The sequence below is a fragment of the Carassius carassius genome, chromosome 43 (genome assembly GCF_963082965.1).
Source record: "Carassius carassius chromosome 43, fCarCar2.1, whole genome shotgun sequence".
Lineage (NCBI taxonomy): Eukaryota > Metazoa > Chordata > Actinopteri > Cypriniformes > Cyprinidae > Carassius > Carassius carassius.
Window position 1 is genome coordinate 3,064,081 of NC_081797.1, and position 16,820 is coordinate 3,080,900.

Below are 16,820 nucleotides of genomic sequence, written 5' to 3' on the forward strand. Positions count from 1 at the left end.
AAATAAAACAATAAAAATCATACGTCAGAGGTGTTTGGATGATACATGGTAACTTCATGACTCATAAGAATAAATGACAGATTCATTATGTGTAACCTTTAAAAACAGGAAGCATCATAAATCACAACAGTCGTCATTAACGCCACCTACACTACATACAGACCAGTTTACATCTTGGAATTCTGACTTTTTTCACAATTCTGTGTTTAAATCTCGGAATTCAGACTTTTTCCACAATTCCGTGTTTAAATCTCGGAATTCAGACTTTTTTGTAGTTGCCAGTTTATAGTCTTGCTAATTCTGACTTCTTCCACAGAACTGCAAGTTTATATCACAAAATTCTATCTTTATCTCGCAATTCAGAGAAAAAAGTTGCAATTACTTTTTTATTTTTTATTCAGTGGCAGTAATACGCTTCCATAAGAACTTAACGTTACTCAGCTTAAGGGGAAAAAAAACGGATCACTGGATAAACCTGGTAAACCTGATGGCCTTCCGGTTCTGCTACTAATTAACATTCAGATCCCAAATAAAGGAGTGTTTGGGAGTACAATGGAGATTTGGGATGTTGAAGACTCTAAAATCATTCTCTCATTCGTCCCAATAGCAGCCGCAGGTCTTGTACACCTGTTAACCAGAGTATGATCTCCTCTTATTATAGTTTAAAAAAAAGTTCTTCCAGAAATACAAATTCTGTCATCATTTACTCACCGAAAACTGAGTTTGACTTCTGGACAATTTCTGATGTAATAAAGAAGGTCGTTTAGGTTTAAAGGTGAGCAAATTATGACAGAATGTTCATTTTTGTTTAAAGAACCTTAAAAAAAAATGGCGGAGGCTGGCTCATGTCGTCACGTTCAGTGCCGTCTTTCACAATGTGATTTTAGCCAAAAGTAGCAACCAAAAAAAAAAAAAAAAAGAGTGTCCTGCATCTCAAACTTGTTTTGCTCTGAAAAACATCCCGTCATTTGATCCCCCATAAGTCTGTTTCCCCGGCTTTAAGACCTAATGTTGAGGACATATCTTCAAAAGGTTGAACGAGAGGCATCTCTTAGAGCTCAGGCTGAAGCGTGACCTCTGAAAACAGAAGGCCTTCGGCTGAAATGGCGTCGCCCAATCCCACAGTCCTCAGAGGCTGTTTGCACACCAGGACCGGTGTGAGATGGAATGAAACGTTTCCTCTGCGCCACACGGTGACTGGTCGGGTCGGGTCCACCGTTAGACTCTTCCTCGGCTCTGAGAAGGAGCTGTAGAAGTTCAGCGGTGCCTTGAGGACCACCTTCGTGACATCTACCGCTTGCAGACCGCAGGCTTGACTGCTGGCCACACGGGCGCCCGCGGCCACCGCCGCCTCCTGGTTTCCCCAGTGGCCGTCCACCGTAGCCAGGATGTGGTACGCTAGCGTGTGGAAGTGGATCCGGGTCAGGTCGGCTTCAGATTCTGGGTCCGCCCGGCCCTGCTGCTCCAGGACCCAGAGCAGGATGTCGCTGACGCGGCCCACATCGGGTATGCCGTCCCAGGAAGTGAGGTCAGCGTGAGGTCCACCTCCGGACTGAGTCAAAAACAGCAGCTCCTGTTCGTTCAGACCGAGTGAGTTCACGATGGGCAAGACCTGCTAACAGAAGAGCACAGAATACCTTTTCGTTCTGCTTTGATTTCATTAGACTACTGGCATTTCTTTTCTTTAATTTACTGATATATACAAAGGCTACCTCATAAGATTTGAGCAATTTTTAAGGATTTATAAATAATTTGTTTGACTGTAGAGCTGGCACTCAAAAAGTGAATTTTTTGTGAATATCCAAAAATTTAGTCTGTTTAAATATTTCTGCTCACTAAAGCTGCATTTATTGAAAAAAAAATAAAAATACAGTAAAAGCAGCAATTTTGTGAAATGCTATTACAATTCAAAATAACTGTTTTCGATTTCAATATTTTGTAAAATATAATTTATTCTTGTGATGCGCAGCTTTATTTTCAGCATCATTACCCCAGTCTTCAGAGTCACATGATCTTCAGAAATCATTCTAATATACTGATTTACTGCTCAAGAAACATTTCTGATTATTATCAATGTTAAAAACAGTTGTGCGGTTTCATATTTTTGTGGGAACCGTGATACGTTTTATTTTTCCGGATTCACAGTTTAAAGGAACAGCATTTATTTGAAATTCAAATCTTATAAAAATCTTTACCATCACTTTTGATCAAATGTAATGAATCCTTGCTGAATAAAAGTATTGATAAAAAAAATATATATCTTATGCCAAACGTTTGACTGGACTAACATATAATAACTAGAATAATTATATTAAATAATTACTATACTTAAGAATGTAATCAATTCTATATTTCCAGGACTACAAATCACTCAAAATTGTAATCGTTTAAAAAATATATATATACCGTATTTTCCGGACTATAAGTCACACTTTTTTTTCATAGTTTGGCTGATCCTGCGACTTATAGTCAGGTGCAACTTATTTAACAAAATTAATTTGACATTAACCGACAGAAATGAACCCAGAGAAAACATTACCGTCTCCAGCCGCCAGAGGGCGCTCTATGCTGCTCACTGCTCCTGTAGTCTACACTGAACACATAGAGCGCCCTCTCGTGGCTGGAGACGGTAATGTTTTCTCTTGGTGCTTGGTTCTAAATAAATGCGACTTATATATGTTTTTTTCCTCGTCGTGATGTATTTTTGTTGGACTGATGCGACTTATACTCCAGTGTGAAAAATAGTCCGAAAAATACGGTATAAGGTATATGTGTGTGTATATATATATATATATATAGTACTTTGATGAAAGGATCACAATAGAAGTACCTTGGTATGAAAAAGTAGCATTTAAATAAAAGTAACATTGTAGCAATGGAAAATGATATGGTGTTACTTTTATTAGTAAAATTTGCCAACACTGTTGTATATCACCAACAACAATCCTTCCTTCATTAAACCTACACATTTACCTCCTGGAGGATCCGGTTCATGTAGTCTCTGTCCGTCATACTGGCCAGCTCAAGGTGGATGGGCACCTCGTTCCTCACGTCTGAGATGGCCACCACCGCCTGCAGGAAGTCAGAACACAGTGCTTGAGAACAGTGTCCAACAAACCTCAAAATATCTCCTTTACTCTGTCAGAACAGCATAATACGACCTGTCAAAAGTTTCAGAACCATCCATTTTATTCATATGTAACTACACTGACTCAGATAGGCACTTAAGGGTTTTCTGGGGTCAGACCTCTTTCAGTCGTTCCTCCCAAAGATCCCGGCCCATTCCTTCCATCATATGCAGTCCGGACAGAACCACCAGATCCGGCTGGAACTCGTCCAGACTGGCCACAAATGTCTCCAGCGTGCTCATTTCACCGTTGGACACGTCATGGGACAGGATGAAGCGGTTAGCCTGAGGAGCTCTCGAGGAACCCCACTGTTCACCTGTCAAAGAGGAACCCAAACGGTACCAATGTGCCATTGAGTACATCTTATAATACTCACATTTAAATTGTGTCATGTTACAGAAATTACATGATATGTGGATGTGGTTTTGAGTGGGTCGCTCTCACCTGACTTGTACTCCAGGATCAGGTGGAACTCATCCGTCTCCTGCAGAGATTCTGGTGGGACTATGATCTGTTCATCCAGCATATCATGAAGCTTCGGCCCCACCGGACCACATAAGAGGACCTGAGAGAAAACAGCACACTTTAGTAAACTATAATCAGGTATGGATGGGCTGCTTTTGCTCTCTAGAAAATGATCAAACTTGTTATATGAAGGAATTTTTAGGACATTTTGACATAAAACCATGACTCACTTTCATCATTAAAGAACTTGGACATCTAGGACAGCCACAGTCTTGCAGAGTTTGGCTCCAACCCTAATCAATCACACCTGAACAAGCTAATCAATGTCTTTAAGATGGCCAGAAAGCTACAGGCAGGTGAGTTTATCTAAACTCTGCAGGACAGTGACCCTCCAGGACCAAAGTTGCCCATCCCTGATCTAGGATGTAGAGGAGTTTGTTTCTTCATCAGATTTGGAGATATGTAGCATTCTATCATTTGCTTACTAATGGAAGTGAATGGGTGCCATCAGAATTAGAGTCCAAACAGCTGATAAGAACTTGAGAAGAAAAAAGCTGTGTGTTTGTAAGAAACAAATACATCATTAAGACATTTTTAACTTCAAACCATTGCTTCCTGCTAAAATATGATTCCACCTCTATCCATAATATTACTTTCTCCAGTGAAAAAGTCATCTGGTAAGAGAGACAAATGCACTGATCAAACACCGTTTACAAGTCAAAACAGCTCTAAACAAATCTGCGATTGGATTTTTGATGTGAGAGGACAACAGGGGATGGAAATTTTCTCTGGAGGAAGCATTATTATGGATTGTTGACTCGTATTTTGCCCAAAACCCAATGGTTTGGTGATGGTTTAAGGTTAAAACACCTTAATGATGGATTTGTTTCTTACGAACACACACACTTCAGTCCATTAATTGATGGTCTGGAGTCATATGGATTACTTGTGGTGTTTTTATCAGCTGTTTGGACTCATTCTGACGGCACCCATTCAGATCCACTGGTGAGCAAGTGATGCAATGCTACATTTCTCCAAATTTGATGAAGAAAAACTCATCTACAACTTGGGACGGCCTTAGGGTGAGTACATTTTCAGCATTTTCTTTAGGGAGTGAATGAACATGTTCAGCACATTTTAATTGTCATTGGGCTGAACTGTTCCTTTAAGCATCAAGTGAAACCAAGGTGTAAGCTTGTAACAGATACTTACTACAAGCTCTGGGTTAGACGCCAGTTTCTGGCCAATAAGAGCAGCATTTCCACCAACATAAAGCTGCAAGAGACAAGAAAAAAAATCAGTTTTTATTAAAATTAAAATGATTGATTACAAGTGTATTTTGGAGTAAATGATTCTGGTATGTGACTCATGATATTTTTATAAAGACTTCTCCTCTGACAATTTCTGATTTTCTGTCAAATTACGATTGAAAGAACTTAAAAAAAAGATTTTCTAAAATGTTTTAAGAAAAAAAGTGTGTTACATTATTGCATATCATTTTCATTAAAACGTGCGTATAATATAATGCATATAATTTGTCGTGAAAACAGCCTGTCATAAGACTCATGGTCCAGCCACTGTGCCTTTTAATTACCGTTGATTATGCCAAATTAAATCTGACACAGAAACTCAATTCCCCTCCGGACCCTCTCATGTGCATTCAAATGAAACTGTCGGATCTCAAGGGCCAGATCCATTTACAGCACATGCCAAAATTAAACTAGATATTATAGGACATATGCAGACTCAGTGCTCTATGGATGCCTGAATGGAGAGAGTCTGGATTTCACAACACTAAGGCCTGAATCAGAGCAGTCAAACTTGCTGGACAGGATTAAGTTTGCTCAGAGACCATCTAATCTCTGTCCAGTCACCTTCTATTCATGCCCTGAGGGAAAACAATGTGGTACAGACCACAGAACCCCCTCCTACTGTCATAAAAGACTTCATCTTCGCACCTGAGCGCCGGGATATTCAGCAGCCGCCCGTGCGATCCTTTGAAAAACCTCCTTATCTGAGAAGAAGCGCTCTGCAGCAGCGCCCTTCCCCATGTAGTGGATGAAGGCCTCTTTCAGGTCCTCTTTGCCGTGTAGCACCCCGTGGTCTCTGCCGGATCCGGGTTCGAGAGCGAGCGCCTGCAGCAGCCCCACCCCAGACACCACCACATCCACACAGGCGTTCACCCTGACAGAGGAAACAAAGGCATGATGGGAGGGGTTCTAGAACAAACACACCTGCACGTGTTCAGACCTGCTGCGTGTGGGAGCTAATGTGACCTGAATGTGAACAAAACACTGATCAGATGAATGAATTAACGAAAGCATCAAAACATGAATAAATTAATGAAGAAACAAATTAATAAATGACTGAATAAACAAGCCAAAACATATTACTAGAAACATGGCTAATTTGTTTGTTTAACTGATTAAAGAGGAAATGAAAATAAAAGTAACTTTGCTACAAATCGGAATGAATCAGCCACAAGTAAAACTAAAACAACCGAATATGAAATAAAACAGAAAGTAATATATAAATATTAAAAACAGTAAATAACAGTAAACAAAAACCATTAATGTTGCCTTGATATGAAATTACTAAAAAAAAAAAAAAAAAACACAGACAGAAACAACAGTGGAACTGAAGAATGAATGGGGTAAAAAAAAAAAAAAAAAAAAATGAACAAACAATCATCCAAAGGAAAGGACTGATCAAATGAACAATGTGTGCTCTGTCAGGGTAACTCACCCCACTGCCACTCTCGCCCAGCGTCGGGCCGGAGCCGTGATGAGGGTCTGCCAGGCACGTGCGATGGCCTCCTCCAGCGTTGGGGGGCGGGGCTCTGAGCTGTCACTCGGCTCCATCTGCGGCAGGGATTCACTGACATAGTTCAGCACGCGGCACGGCAGCTCCGGGTCAGTGTGGTACAGATACCCCATCCCCAACGCCAGCAGCGCCACCAGCACGGCCTTCCTCCACATGACCTTGACACACACACACGGCCTGTGAACACACACTCACTCATTTCATCATGGGCTCTGACTGGGGCCTTTATTTAATGGCTTTTTCGGCAATGTACCATGTATCGTGGAAAAACTTCATTTTTGGACATGTAACATGGTAAAACCATGTTTTTGTGGACCTGTAACATGGTAAACCTGTGTATTTGAACATGCAGCATGGTAAAATCATGTTTTTGTGGACATGTAACATCCTAAAACCATGTTTTTTTTATATGTAACATGGTAAACCCATGTTTTTGAACATGCATCATGGTAAAGCCATGTTATATGTACATGTAACATGGGAAAACCAAATTTTTTTGGACATATAACATGGTAAAACCATGTTTTTGTGAATATGTAACATCCTAAAACCATGGACCTGTAACATGGTAAACCCGTGTATTTGATCATGCGGCATGGTAAAATCATATTTTTGTGGACATGTAACATGGTGAAACCATGTTTTGTAGACATGTGACATGGTAAAATCATGTTTTTTCAACATGTATCATGGTAGTATGTTTTTGGACATGCACCATGATAATACCATGTTTTTCGACACCTTACATATGCATGCTCAAACATGACACTTCCATGATACAATTTTAATACCATACTTCTGGACATGTATCATGTATGATAAGACTATGTTCCTGGTTTTTTTTTGTGTGTGTGTTTTTTTGATATACTGTTGTACTATCATGTTTTCATGAGAGTGGACATGTACCATAGTAATACCATGTTGTTTTGTGCTCTGTGTCACAGGAAGTAGACTTTATATGTACCACTGAAATCAATGCTTATCTATTTACAGACATCCCAAGTCTCCCGGAAGTTCCGGGAGTCTCCCGCATATTGAAAGCGGCTCCCTGAGACCCGCAAATTAGTTAAAATCTCCCGGAATCTAGACCGAGCGAGCAAAAGCGCGCATGCGAAACAGATACTGTGTTTCAACCCGTGTAGCGCACGCACGGCAGAGAGGGAGAGGGAGCGAGAGACCTTGCGTGTGTGTGCTAATGTGCGTGTGTGCGAAGCGCATGTAAGACCTCCCTGAAATGACTTTTTGCAGGTTGGGATGTCTGTATTTATAACACTAGAGTGAGCAGTACATGACCACAGATCTCTCTCCATATATATCATCTCTGTTTGACAGATTCATTAGACTGAAAGCTGATAATTATGCAACTTAAATCCGTAACACAGTAAGATCAGCAGCAGGCTAGTGCTAACAGACCATTTCTGCTCACGTTTGGGGCTTTAAATCAACACGACAAATAAATGCACACATCAGACCGTGATTACCTCGTGCAAAATGGTATAGTATCTAAAATGACATTTCTGGTTAGTAAGTTACGTTACAGGTTTGAGTGAAATCAATGAGCTAACATGAGCTAGCCACATAGCCAATAAACCACCAGTTTACACAGAAATAAACAGGACAATCACTTTTATCTTTAAGATAATATAATCGAAACACTCATCGAACAGATGGGCAGATCACTAACCTGACAGAAGATACTCGCAGACGACACGAAAGAGAATTGTGTATGTGGTTAAGTTGAGTTGTGTCACCCTTCTGAGATATCGCTTGAGGGAAAGTCTCTCAGTTAGTGACTAGCCGCTCCACTCTTTCCTGTCTAGGACTGTCGCGGTTAAGAAATTTCCCCTGCGGTTATTATGGGTGGCTCAATAGCGCGATATGCGGTATTACCGCCGTTTTTTTTTTTTTTTTTTTACATACCTAATTTATCCTGATTTTGCTGCATACAAAGCTCTATCGTTGAGTTATGTAGCATATAGTGTTGCTTTTTTTAACTGACAGAGACGTTTTAAAACATTTTTATTTATTGTTAAATGCCAAACAGCAACAAGAACATGCGTTTTCCAATAATTTTTTTTTTTAAGAAATCAAGTTCTAACATGTATTACATGTATGTGCGCGCGACATTGGACAGCAGCGGAAATCTAGACTGATTATCGCGTCACCACTGGCCCACCAGGACAGTGGATTCGCGCTGCAGTCGATGCACTCCTCAAGCAGATAGCGTGTGTGAGCTCGTTATCTGCTCACGCTCTCTTGGGTATGGGCACTGACGCAGAGGTTGTCCGTGACTTCAGCAGGTATGGCTTATACTTTCACGGCTGTATTTTACAGATTTCGCAAAGGCTTCAGCTACTCCTAACTGTCGGCCGGTCACAGCTGTTCTTTTTGATGTTGCTCCGCGACCTGATGCTTGAGGGGGCAGCTGCGCTGGATGACAGGGGACACTCTAAAACGCTTAACATGGCTTAATGTAGCCTACTAAGACAGTGATATTAACAGACCAAACTCACTAAAAATCATACTAATAAAGTATACTATCTATAAAAAATCAGATGAGCCCTGAATATGAATGCAACTCGTTTAATAACACGTTAAGCCTTTTCCTCCCATAGAAAACCGTTATAAGAATGTACTGTAATGTACTAAGACAGTGATTTTTAAAAACCAAACTCACTAAACATTATACTAATAAAGTAGTATACAATGTACAAAAAACAAAACAAAAAAAACAGATGATCCCCGAATATGAATGCAAGTCGTTTAATAACACGTTAAGCCTTATGATGGTTTTCTATGAGAGGAAAAGGCTTAACGTGTTATTAAACGCGTTGAATTCATATTCAGGGATCATCTGATTTTTGTAGATAATATACTTTATTAGTATGATGTTTAGTGAGTTTGGTCTGTTAATATCACTGTATTGGTACATTAAACCACATTAAGCGTTTTTCCCGTTAAGCGTTTTAGAATGTCCCGATGACCTCAAATTAGATGTATTGCAGTGTCACACGAACATTTTTTGCAGCACATTTTGCATATCGGCTCATCTATATTCGCTGGCTCGTCCTTTTCATTGGGTTGAAAGCCAAAATGTTCCCAAACTGGCAACGTGACATTAGGTTTTGGGACGAGATCGAGCGCCTCCCATCGTTTCAGCCGACCTATTCAAAACTAGCGAAGCACCATAAAGCTACAACGGCTCACGAGAAAATTACAGTCGTGACCATATTGTATCATTAATATAATTTATTTAACATTGAATGCACAGTGACAAATTGAAAAAAAAAACAATAAGGCCACAGCCTCATAAAAAAAAAAAAACCTGAATACTGCGGTTGCCGCGGTTTCTGCGGTTGCTATCTTTCCTCTGCGGTTTGCTTGTCAATAGCGCGGTATTACAATTTTGCGGTTATCGCGACAGCCCTACCTGTCACGCCATCGATTAGTAAATGTTCAAATCAAATCTTATTGGGATCGGAGATAAAATTACAAATTAAATTAAACGAAGAGCTAATATATGTTACAAAATGCAAAAAAAAAAATTAATAATAATAATAATTTAATTGAGCTCCCAAATGCCTGCTATTGTCAGTGTTTAACTTTGTAAATGTTTGTTGGCGTTTGGCTAACTGCAGCTAAAGTGAACCAAAGGAACCAATCAGAGGCTCCGCCGAGCATCAGTGACGTAACCGGAACATCACGTTGAGTGGATACACTGACGCAAGGTGAAAACATCTTTACTCGGAGCCACGTCTAAATTGTTGGAGCTCAGCAAGTTTTAATTTATATATATATATATATATTAGGATACACCTTAAGCAACTCTCTCTCTATAAACTGCTTTTATTGTTTGTTTCATCTTGACCTGATTTACAACATTATCTTTAGTGAGGCTAATCAGAGTTTGTGTAGCAATTAAACTTGCTGCAACTTCAGTCAATACGTAATTACAAGTAGAGCATGACAGTTTTTTTTTCAGCTTCCAAATGTATATGTTTTACTGTGAACCCCAGAGACACAAACTCATTTACTTAATATGGATTTTGGATGTGTGGATAGCAATGCAGCAGTTTATAAAATAAACAAGAACACAGTCAGCAAATAGCCTACTAACACTGTTACATCAGTTTATCTCAGAGCAGTTCACTAGAACTGGATTCTGTTCATCAGCATTTCTTCCTAAGACACAGTACTACAGAAATGCCATATTTTCAGGGCATTTTACTGTGGTTATACAATGTTTGAACAACAAATATGATAATAGCATCAGGAATGAGTTCTCATGTTGGTCAGCAGGGGGCGGTGTTTTCCCTTTAGTGATAAAGTAAAGATCAAAGAAGCTCCTGACATAAATACATTTGGAGAAGATTATTAGATTTATACAACTAGAACTCTACGTTAATGACCTCCTACAATAATACCAGCGTTGTAATAAATATCTTTAACGATAAATCAACTAAGTGATCGATAAAAGCTTTGCATCGACAAAACAAAGGTTCCTACAATTTGAACCGTTTTTTATAAATGTGAACATCTCAAAATATTATTTATTACAAGTGTATCATTAAATCGACAGTGTTTTATAGAAAATAAAAAAAAAATCAAGGTCGACTCAGTATTTTTACGGACAGTTTCGTGAGGTGAATTTGAACAGATCGAGCGCCGAAACTCACCTACAAAATTCCTACGAAAATGATCCCTTAGAAAATGGTGTAAAAATTCATAAACTGGTTGTTGGTTTAGACTACAGTTAGATTAAAACATTTTGTAAGAGGTTTTCTTTAGGGAGTGAATTTGAGAAGCACTTATGAAGCGACACAGTGGAGCAAAACACCTTTAACAGTGGCTTCGCGCTCACTGCAAACGGGGAAGGCAAGACATTGAGAATAACTCGTGTAAGCAACACCCGAAAGCAGTCCATGTGACATCAGAGGGTCAGTTAGAATTTGTTGAAGCATCAAAAATACATTTTGGTCCAAAAATAGCAAAAACGTCGACTTTATTCAGCATTGTCTTCTCTTCCGTGTCTGTTGTGAGAGAGAGTTCAAAACAAAGCAGCTGGATATCTGGTTCGCGAACCAATCATTCAGTTCACCAAATCGAACTGAATCATTTTAAACGGTTCGCATCTCTAATACGCATTAATCCACAAATGACTAAAGCTGTTAACTTTTTTAGTAAATGAATTACTCCGGGATATTGGTTTGTTTGAACTCAGAGGGAGTGTCAGCCACATTAAAAAAGTTAACAGCTTAAGTCATTTGTGGATTGATGCGTATTAGAGATTCGAACCGTTTAAAATGATTCAGTTCGATTTGGTGAACTGAATGATTCGTTTGCGAACCGGATATGACAAACTGCTTTGATTTGAACTCTCTCACAACAGACACGGAAGAGAAGACAATGCTGAATAAAGTCGTAGTTTTTGCTATTTTTGGACCAAAATGTATTTTCGATGCTTCAAACAATTCTAACTGACCCTCTGATGTCACATGGACTACTTTGATGATGTTTTTCTGACCTTTCTGGACATGGACAGTAGACCGTACACACAGCTTCAATGGAGGGACTGAGAGCTCTCGGACTAAATCTAAAATATCTTAAACTGTGTTCTAAAGATAAACGTCCTACGGGTTTGGAACGACATCAGGGTAAGTTATTAATTACATAAATTTGCTATCTGGGTGAACTAACCATTTAATATGAACTTAACCTTTTGAATAATATTTGATATTCTCACTGTCATCTTATTAGTCTATTTTTACTTCCCATGATGAGAAACTTCAATAGAAACATCACAGGAAGGTTTATACTTAGATGTTTAACAACTTAGAAACCCTTTAAATCTTATGCAATCAAAGTTGAACACTTAAAACAGGGGACGTCAGCGTAGAGCACCAATTCGGTGAACTTCAACTCCCCAGAGACTCAAAGATCTTGTATTTTACGGCAGAAGTGTTTTCACCGTCTCATCTTTGATCTTTGTGCTTTCCTGAAATATTCCTCACTAATAGTTTCGTTTCAACACATTTTTCTCTCAGGGTTGAATCTGTCGTAGGATGCCTTTGCCTTTGATACTGGTCTGAAAAATGCGGGGGAACGAGCGAGAATTGCCTCACAATTTAACTTACGGCAGATTAAAGGTATATCAAAGAGACTGGACGAGGCCTGGTGAAAACGATTAGCAGCAAATCTGCAGGAGGAAATGGACGGCTTAACCGATTTCATAGTGGAGTCAAGTTAGAACAGAATCAGAGATTAAAACTCACTCACTCTTTCACACACACAAACTATGGCATCTCAGCATGAGGGTATTAATAATTCATCATCGGCCTCCAGTGTTTGCCCTTGATTACGAACACTGGACCTGTTCAAACAGCCATTAATCTGGAAATAATGATCACAGAGATGTTGTCAATTGCTGTTTGGTGGTGTTAAACACATAGGCAACACAAAATAAGTGGCTCATTAAAGGATTGTTTCAGACAGAAATGAATGAAAACTGTTCATGAAACTGTTACAAAGTTTCTGTTTACCATGTCAAGCTATGTCAAGATTGTTATAAAATAAATACATCTACTTCTGTGTTTGGCATTTACATTCATATACATTATTTATTTACTAGTAATGAGTTTTGTGTCTTGTCTGCTGCATTTTTTTATCTTAAATGCAGTAAAAACAGTAATATTGTGAAATAATTTTCTATTTTAAAATAACTGTTTTTGTTTGAATATAAAGTAAAATGTAATTTATTCCTGTGATCAAAGCTGTATTTTCAGCATCATTAGTCCAATCTTCAGTGTCACGTGATCCTTCAGAAATCAGAATAATATGATGATTTACAGTTATATATTATGAAAGCAGGGATTTTAAATAGAACCATTCAGTGGTAATTTCTTCATTGCAAACAATTTATTGAAAAAAAAAAAACTAACAATGGTGCTCTGTCTTGAGATAATATGTTTTGATAAATATATGTCTTTACTGTCACTTTTAAACAATTGAATGCATCTTACTTAATAAAAGTATTTATTTATTTATTTAAAAAATGCTATTGCATCTAGGTTTCCACATAAATAATAAGCAGCACAGAATTCTAAAATAAGAATATTAAAATATTTTTTATAGTTATATTACTGTTTTACTGTATTTTTGTTAAAATGCATGCAGCCTTGGTGAGCATAAGAGACCTAATATATATATATATATATATATATATATATATTATAGCAAACTTTTGACCTCCAGTGTATATACTACATATATATCTAGCATTATGTGTCCTTTACTATTTTTGCATCCATTAAAGAAGAAGAAGAAGAAAAGCAGTGTGAAAATTCTTACTAACATTTCCTTTTGTGTCCAACAGAAAGAAAAATAATGAAAAAGTCATAAGGGTTTGGAACATCATAAAGGTGAGTAAATGATGACAGAAGTATTAATTTGGAGAGAACTCTTGCTGTAATCTCTGTGTTATTACAGCTCTCCGTTACCCATACGTCATCCACTGTCCTTTTTGTCTAGTGTGAGAGTCTCTGTGGACTCATTAGTGACCCTCCACCCATCTCCTCGCTGATCTGTATGTTAATTATATATCTCAGCGTGACGGAGACCTGGGCTTGTTGCAGCTCTAACGAAGGCAAGGATATCAGCACCTTTATATGGAAGGTGTGTGTGTGACAGGTGTGATACATTAAAGTGCAACGTGTGACAAATTACAACTTCATGAGGTGGGAAGACAGTGTGAATGAAAGATGCCAACAAGTCAAATAATAAATAACAGTGAGTAGCAAATCATGACTCGTGGCTATGCCTTAAATTAGCTACTGTTTTAACAGGAAATATGTCAAGTTTCCCCTTTGGTCTTTGAGGGCAGTCTTGGATTATGTTTGAAATGCTGGCCTGTATAATAGCAGATTGGTTTGTTTAAAGCCCAGATTGCTTTCAGCTTGGCTCACATTCAAACAGAATGTACAATGAGGCTTCTCTGATTGCAGGTTGTTTGGTTTAATAAGTTAAACCCTTCGAGTCCTGACCTGGTGAGAGACAGATTAAAATCACATTGAGCCAGCTGTAAGCGGAAGGTCTCGATGAGGTTACGCCTCGTGTGGTGTGCTTTGAATGGAGAGTATTACAGGAGATGTCCTAAATACTACATCTATTGAGTCTCACATAGATCTTTTCTTAAAGGAACACTTCTCCCAGAAATGAAAATTCTGTCATCATGTATTCACCCTCATGCCGTTTTCGTATGATCGCAGAAGGCTTGTATAATAGCACACAAGGTGTTTGAACTGGTGTTTTCTTTTTTCACGATGGTCACTATGAACTGTCCTCGTGTCGAAACCACTCTTTAAAGAGTCTCTTCATAAAATAACAGCATACAAGTTTTGGATGACATGGGTGAGAAAATGAGAGATTTTTTTACAGAGCTAGCCTTCAAAAAAAAATCACAAGCCAATGTTCTTTGGCTTCTGTTCTCCTTGATCTCAACAAATACCAATCAGTGATATGAGAGCAGTATATGTGTGTTAAATTGAACAGATGTTTTACTTCTTTATCCTACACAGATGCTCATAAAAGCATTGGCAGTGAGATGTCCTCAAACTCTTGCTTGGCTTCTGTGTGTGAATCTTTAATTCACACATATCCTTACGTACTGTATATTGGTTCCTTGTGTCGTTCCAAACAGGTGATTGCTTAAAGCAACTCTCAGAGAGAGAGAGAGAGAGAGAGAGATCTTAAAGGTTACAGGTGCACAAGATTGCGTTTTTATCTTTTCAATTGACGGCTGTTTCTTTCTCACAGTCATCTGGGACTGGGGCGTCCCCCCAGGCGCCCTACTGAATCCAATACATTCACAAAATACATTTTCATATTCCATCACACTGGGCTGATCGTGACATCCATTTCCATGCAGAGTGCTTTAACCTCTTCAAACCTCTTGACGCCCCGGAGCCAGGATGTGGGGTTCACTGATGGCAAACACTCGACAGCTCCAGCATTAGCCACGGTCTGACAGATCTGAAAATATCAGAGACAGACACGGAAGGTAGACATTCTTCATTTGAGAACAACAGGTATGAATACAGATACAGAAAATAGTTGGAACTGCTGTAACAAATACACGCGGAAACATTCTGGAACAAAAAAAACATAAAAGATATTTCAGAGCTGCATTAACAAAACAGACCGTGAAAATTGCATTCTAGAATAGCTGCAGTGAGAAAAAGTCTTGAATGATTGTAACAAATACAGGTGGAAATATTCTAGATTGTGACAGAGACATTCTAGAGCTGCAGTAACAAACACAACTGGAAACATCTGAGAACAGCAATGGTAACTTCATTTTCGAAAAACTGCACAAAATACAGCCAGGAAAATTCTAGAACCACCACAACAGAGGGAAACACTTTAGAGCTACAGTAACAAATACAAGTTTCCACTCATTCTAGAATGAATGCACCTTTTTTATACATTTTTTTTTTTATCTCACTATAAGGGCTGGGAAAAAAATAGTGTAAAAATAGAAATAAATTAATATAGAGAAAGTGAAAGAATATTCGATTTTTACAAGTGTTTTATTCTATTCAATTAAATTACGTAATGAAAATATTTCCACATTTTAGGAAGGGGTGTAATTAAGGGATTGTGACATTAAAATATAATAGAACAGCAGCAACAAAAACACAAGTGCCTACACAAAACGCTGTCAGCAAAAAAAGGAGCAAGTGTGAGGTTGATATCAGTTACAAAGTATGACAGCACGCAAATGCTGTTTCCTCCTTCCCTCTCTGTCGTAGTGGCAAAGGTGGTGATTTATGGCAAACTCTGGATATAAACAAGGACTATCATGACAGCAAACTCTGCCAGAATCTCGGCTATTTATCAAGAGCATATGTGAAGCTGAGCTACAGAAGGCCAAGGCTGACAGCGCACACATCACACTCTATCTGAGGTTTAATTACTCTCAAAGCTGTTCTAGAGCTGTGTGAAACGTCCACAACATAATTACACCATCATGGCTCATTTGAAGGATAACCACATGGAATGATGAGATTATTGGTCCAGATTTGATTTGCACTTCAGACAAATTTCAGATGGGAATGTATTTAAAGGAATATTCCATCCCAAAATGAGCATTCTCTCATACTCTTCTGTCATGCATCTTCTGTCTCATACTTCTGTCTCCGTCTCATACTCTTCTGTCATTCCCAGCATGCATTGACTTCTTTTGTGTGACTCAAAAGAGATCTTTTTAAAGAATCTTCACTCAGCTTCATAGCTCATACTGACTTTACCTGACAAGCCCTAGAAATAGAAAACATCAGGACACCTCCATAAAAAGTACAGCCTACAAGTAGGTCAGTATGAGCGTAGTTGTATGTAAAAGATCTGCAT

At 38.6% G+C, this 16,820-nt stretch overlaps 1 protein-coding gene and 1 long non-coding RNA gene across 5 annotated transcripts; one reads left to right on the forward strand and one right to left on the reverse strand.

Moving 5' to 3' along the window:
- Positions 1-378: 378 nt before the first annotated feature.
- On the reverse strand, positions 379-9,961 carry adpgk (ADP-dependent glucokinase). Of its 4 annotated transcripts, none has more exons than XM_059536521.1 (9): positions 9,847-9,961; positions 8,101-8,228; positions 6,339-6,574; positions 5,552-5,777; positions 4,806-4,868; positions 3,573-3,693; positions 3,248-3,444; positions 2,974-3,072; positions 379-1,615 (listed from the first exon to the last, which is right to left on the reverse strand). In XM_059536521.1, exons 3-9 carry the CDS (start codon positions 6,569-6,571, stop codon positions 1,052-1,054), a joined length of 1,503 nt encoding a protein of 500 aa, XP_059392504.1. In that variant the 5' UTR covers positions 6,572-6,574; positions 8,101-8,228; positions 9,847-9,961; the 3' UTR covers positions 379-1,051. The 4 variants fall into 4 exon arrangements, with proteins under 4 accessions (XP_059392504.1, XP_059392503.1, XP_059392505.1 ...); XM_059536520.1 differs by having other exon boundaries at positions 6,339-6,593; XM_059536522.1 differs by having other exon boundaries at positions 379-1,612; positions 6,339-6,593; positions 8,097-8,228.
- On the forward strand, positions 3,609-16,549 carry LOC132125228 (uncharacterized). The gene is made up of 4 exons (XR_009426874.1): positions 3,609-3,731; positions 13,789-13,834; positions 15,340-15,499; positions 16,223-16,549. It is a non-coding gene; the product is annotated as an uncharacterized LOC132125228 (long non-coding RNA).
- Positions 16,550-16,820: the final 271 nt, after the last annotated feature.

Excerpts from the sequence above, each read along its gene's own strand:
- adpgk (XM_059536521.1), bottom strand. The coding sequence starts at position 6,571 with ATGTGGAGGAAGGCCGTGCTGGTGGCGCTGCTGGCGTTGGGGATGGGG. Across the intron at positions 3,694-4,805 it reads CGTCTAACCCAGAGCTTGTA|GTCCTCTTATGTGGTCCGGT; the intron begins GTAAGTATCTGT and ends GTTTTCTCTCAG. Across the intron at positions 1,616-2,973 it reads TGAACCGGATCCTCCAGGAG|CAGGTCTTGCCCATCGTGAA; the intron begins GTAAATGTGTAG and ends CTCTTCTGTTAG.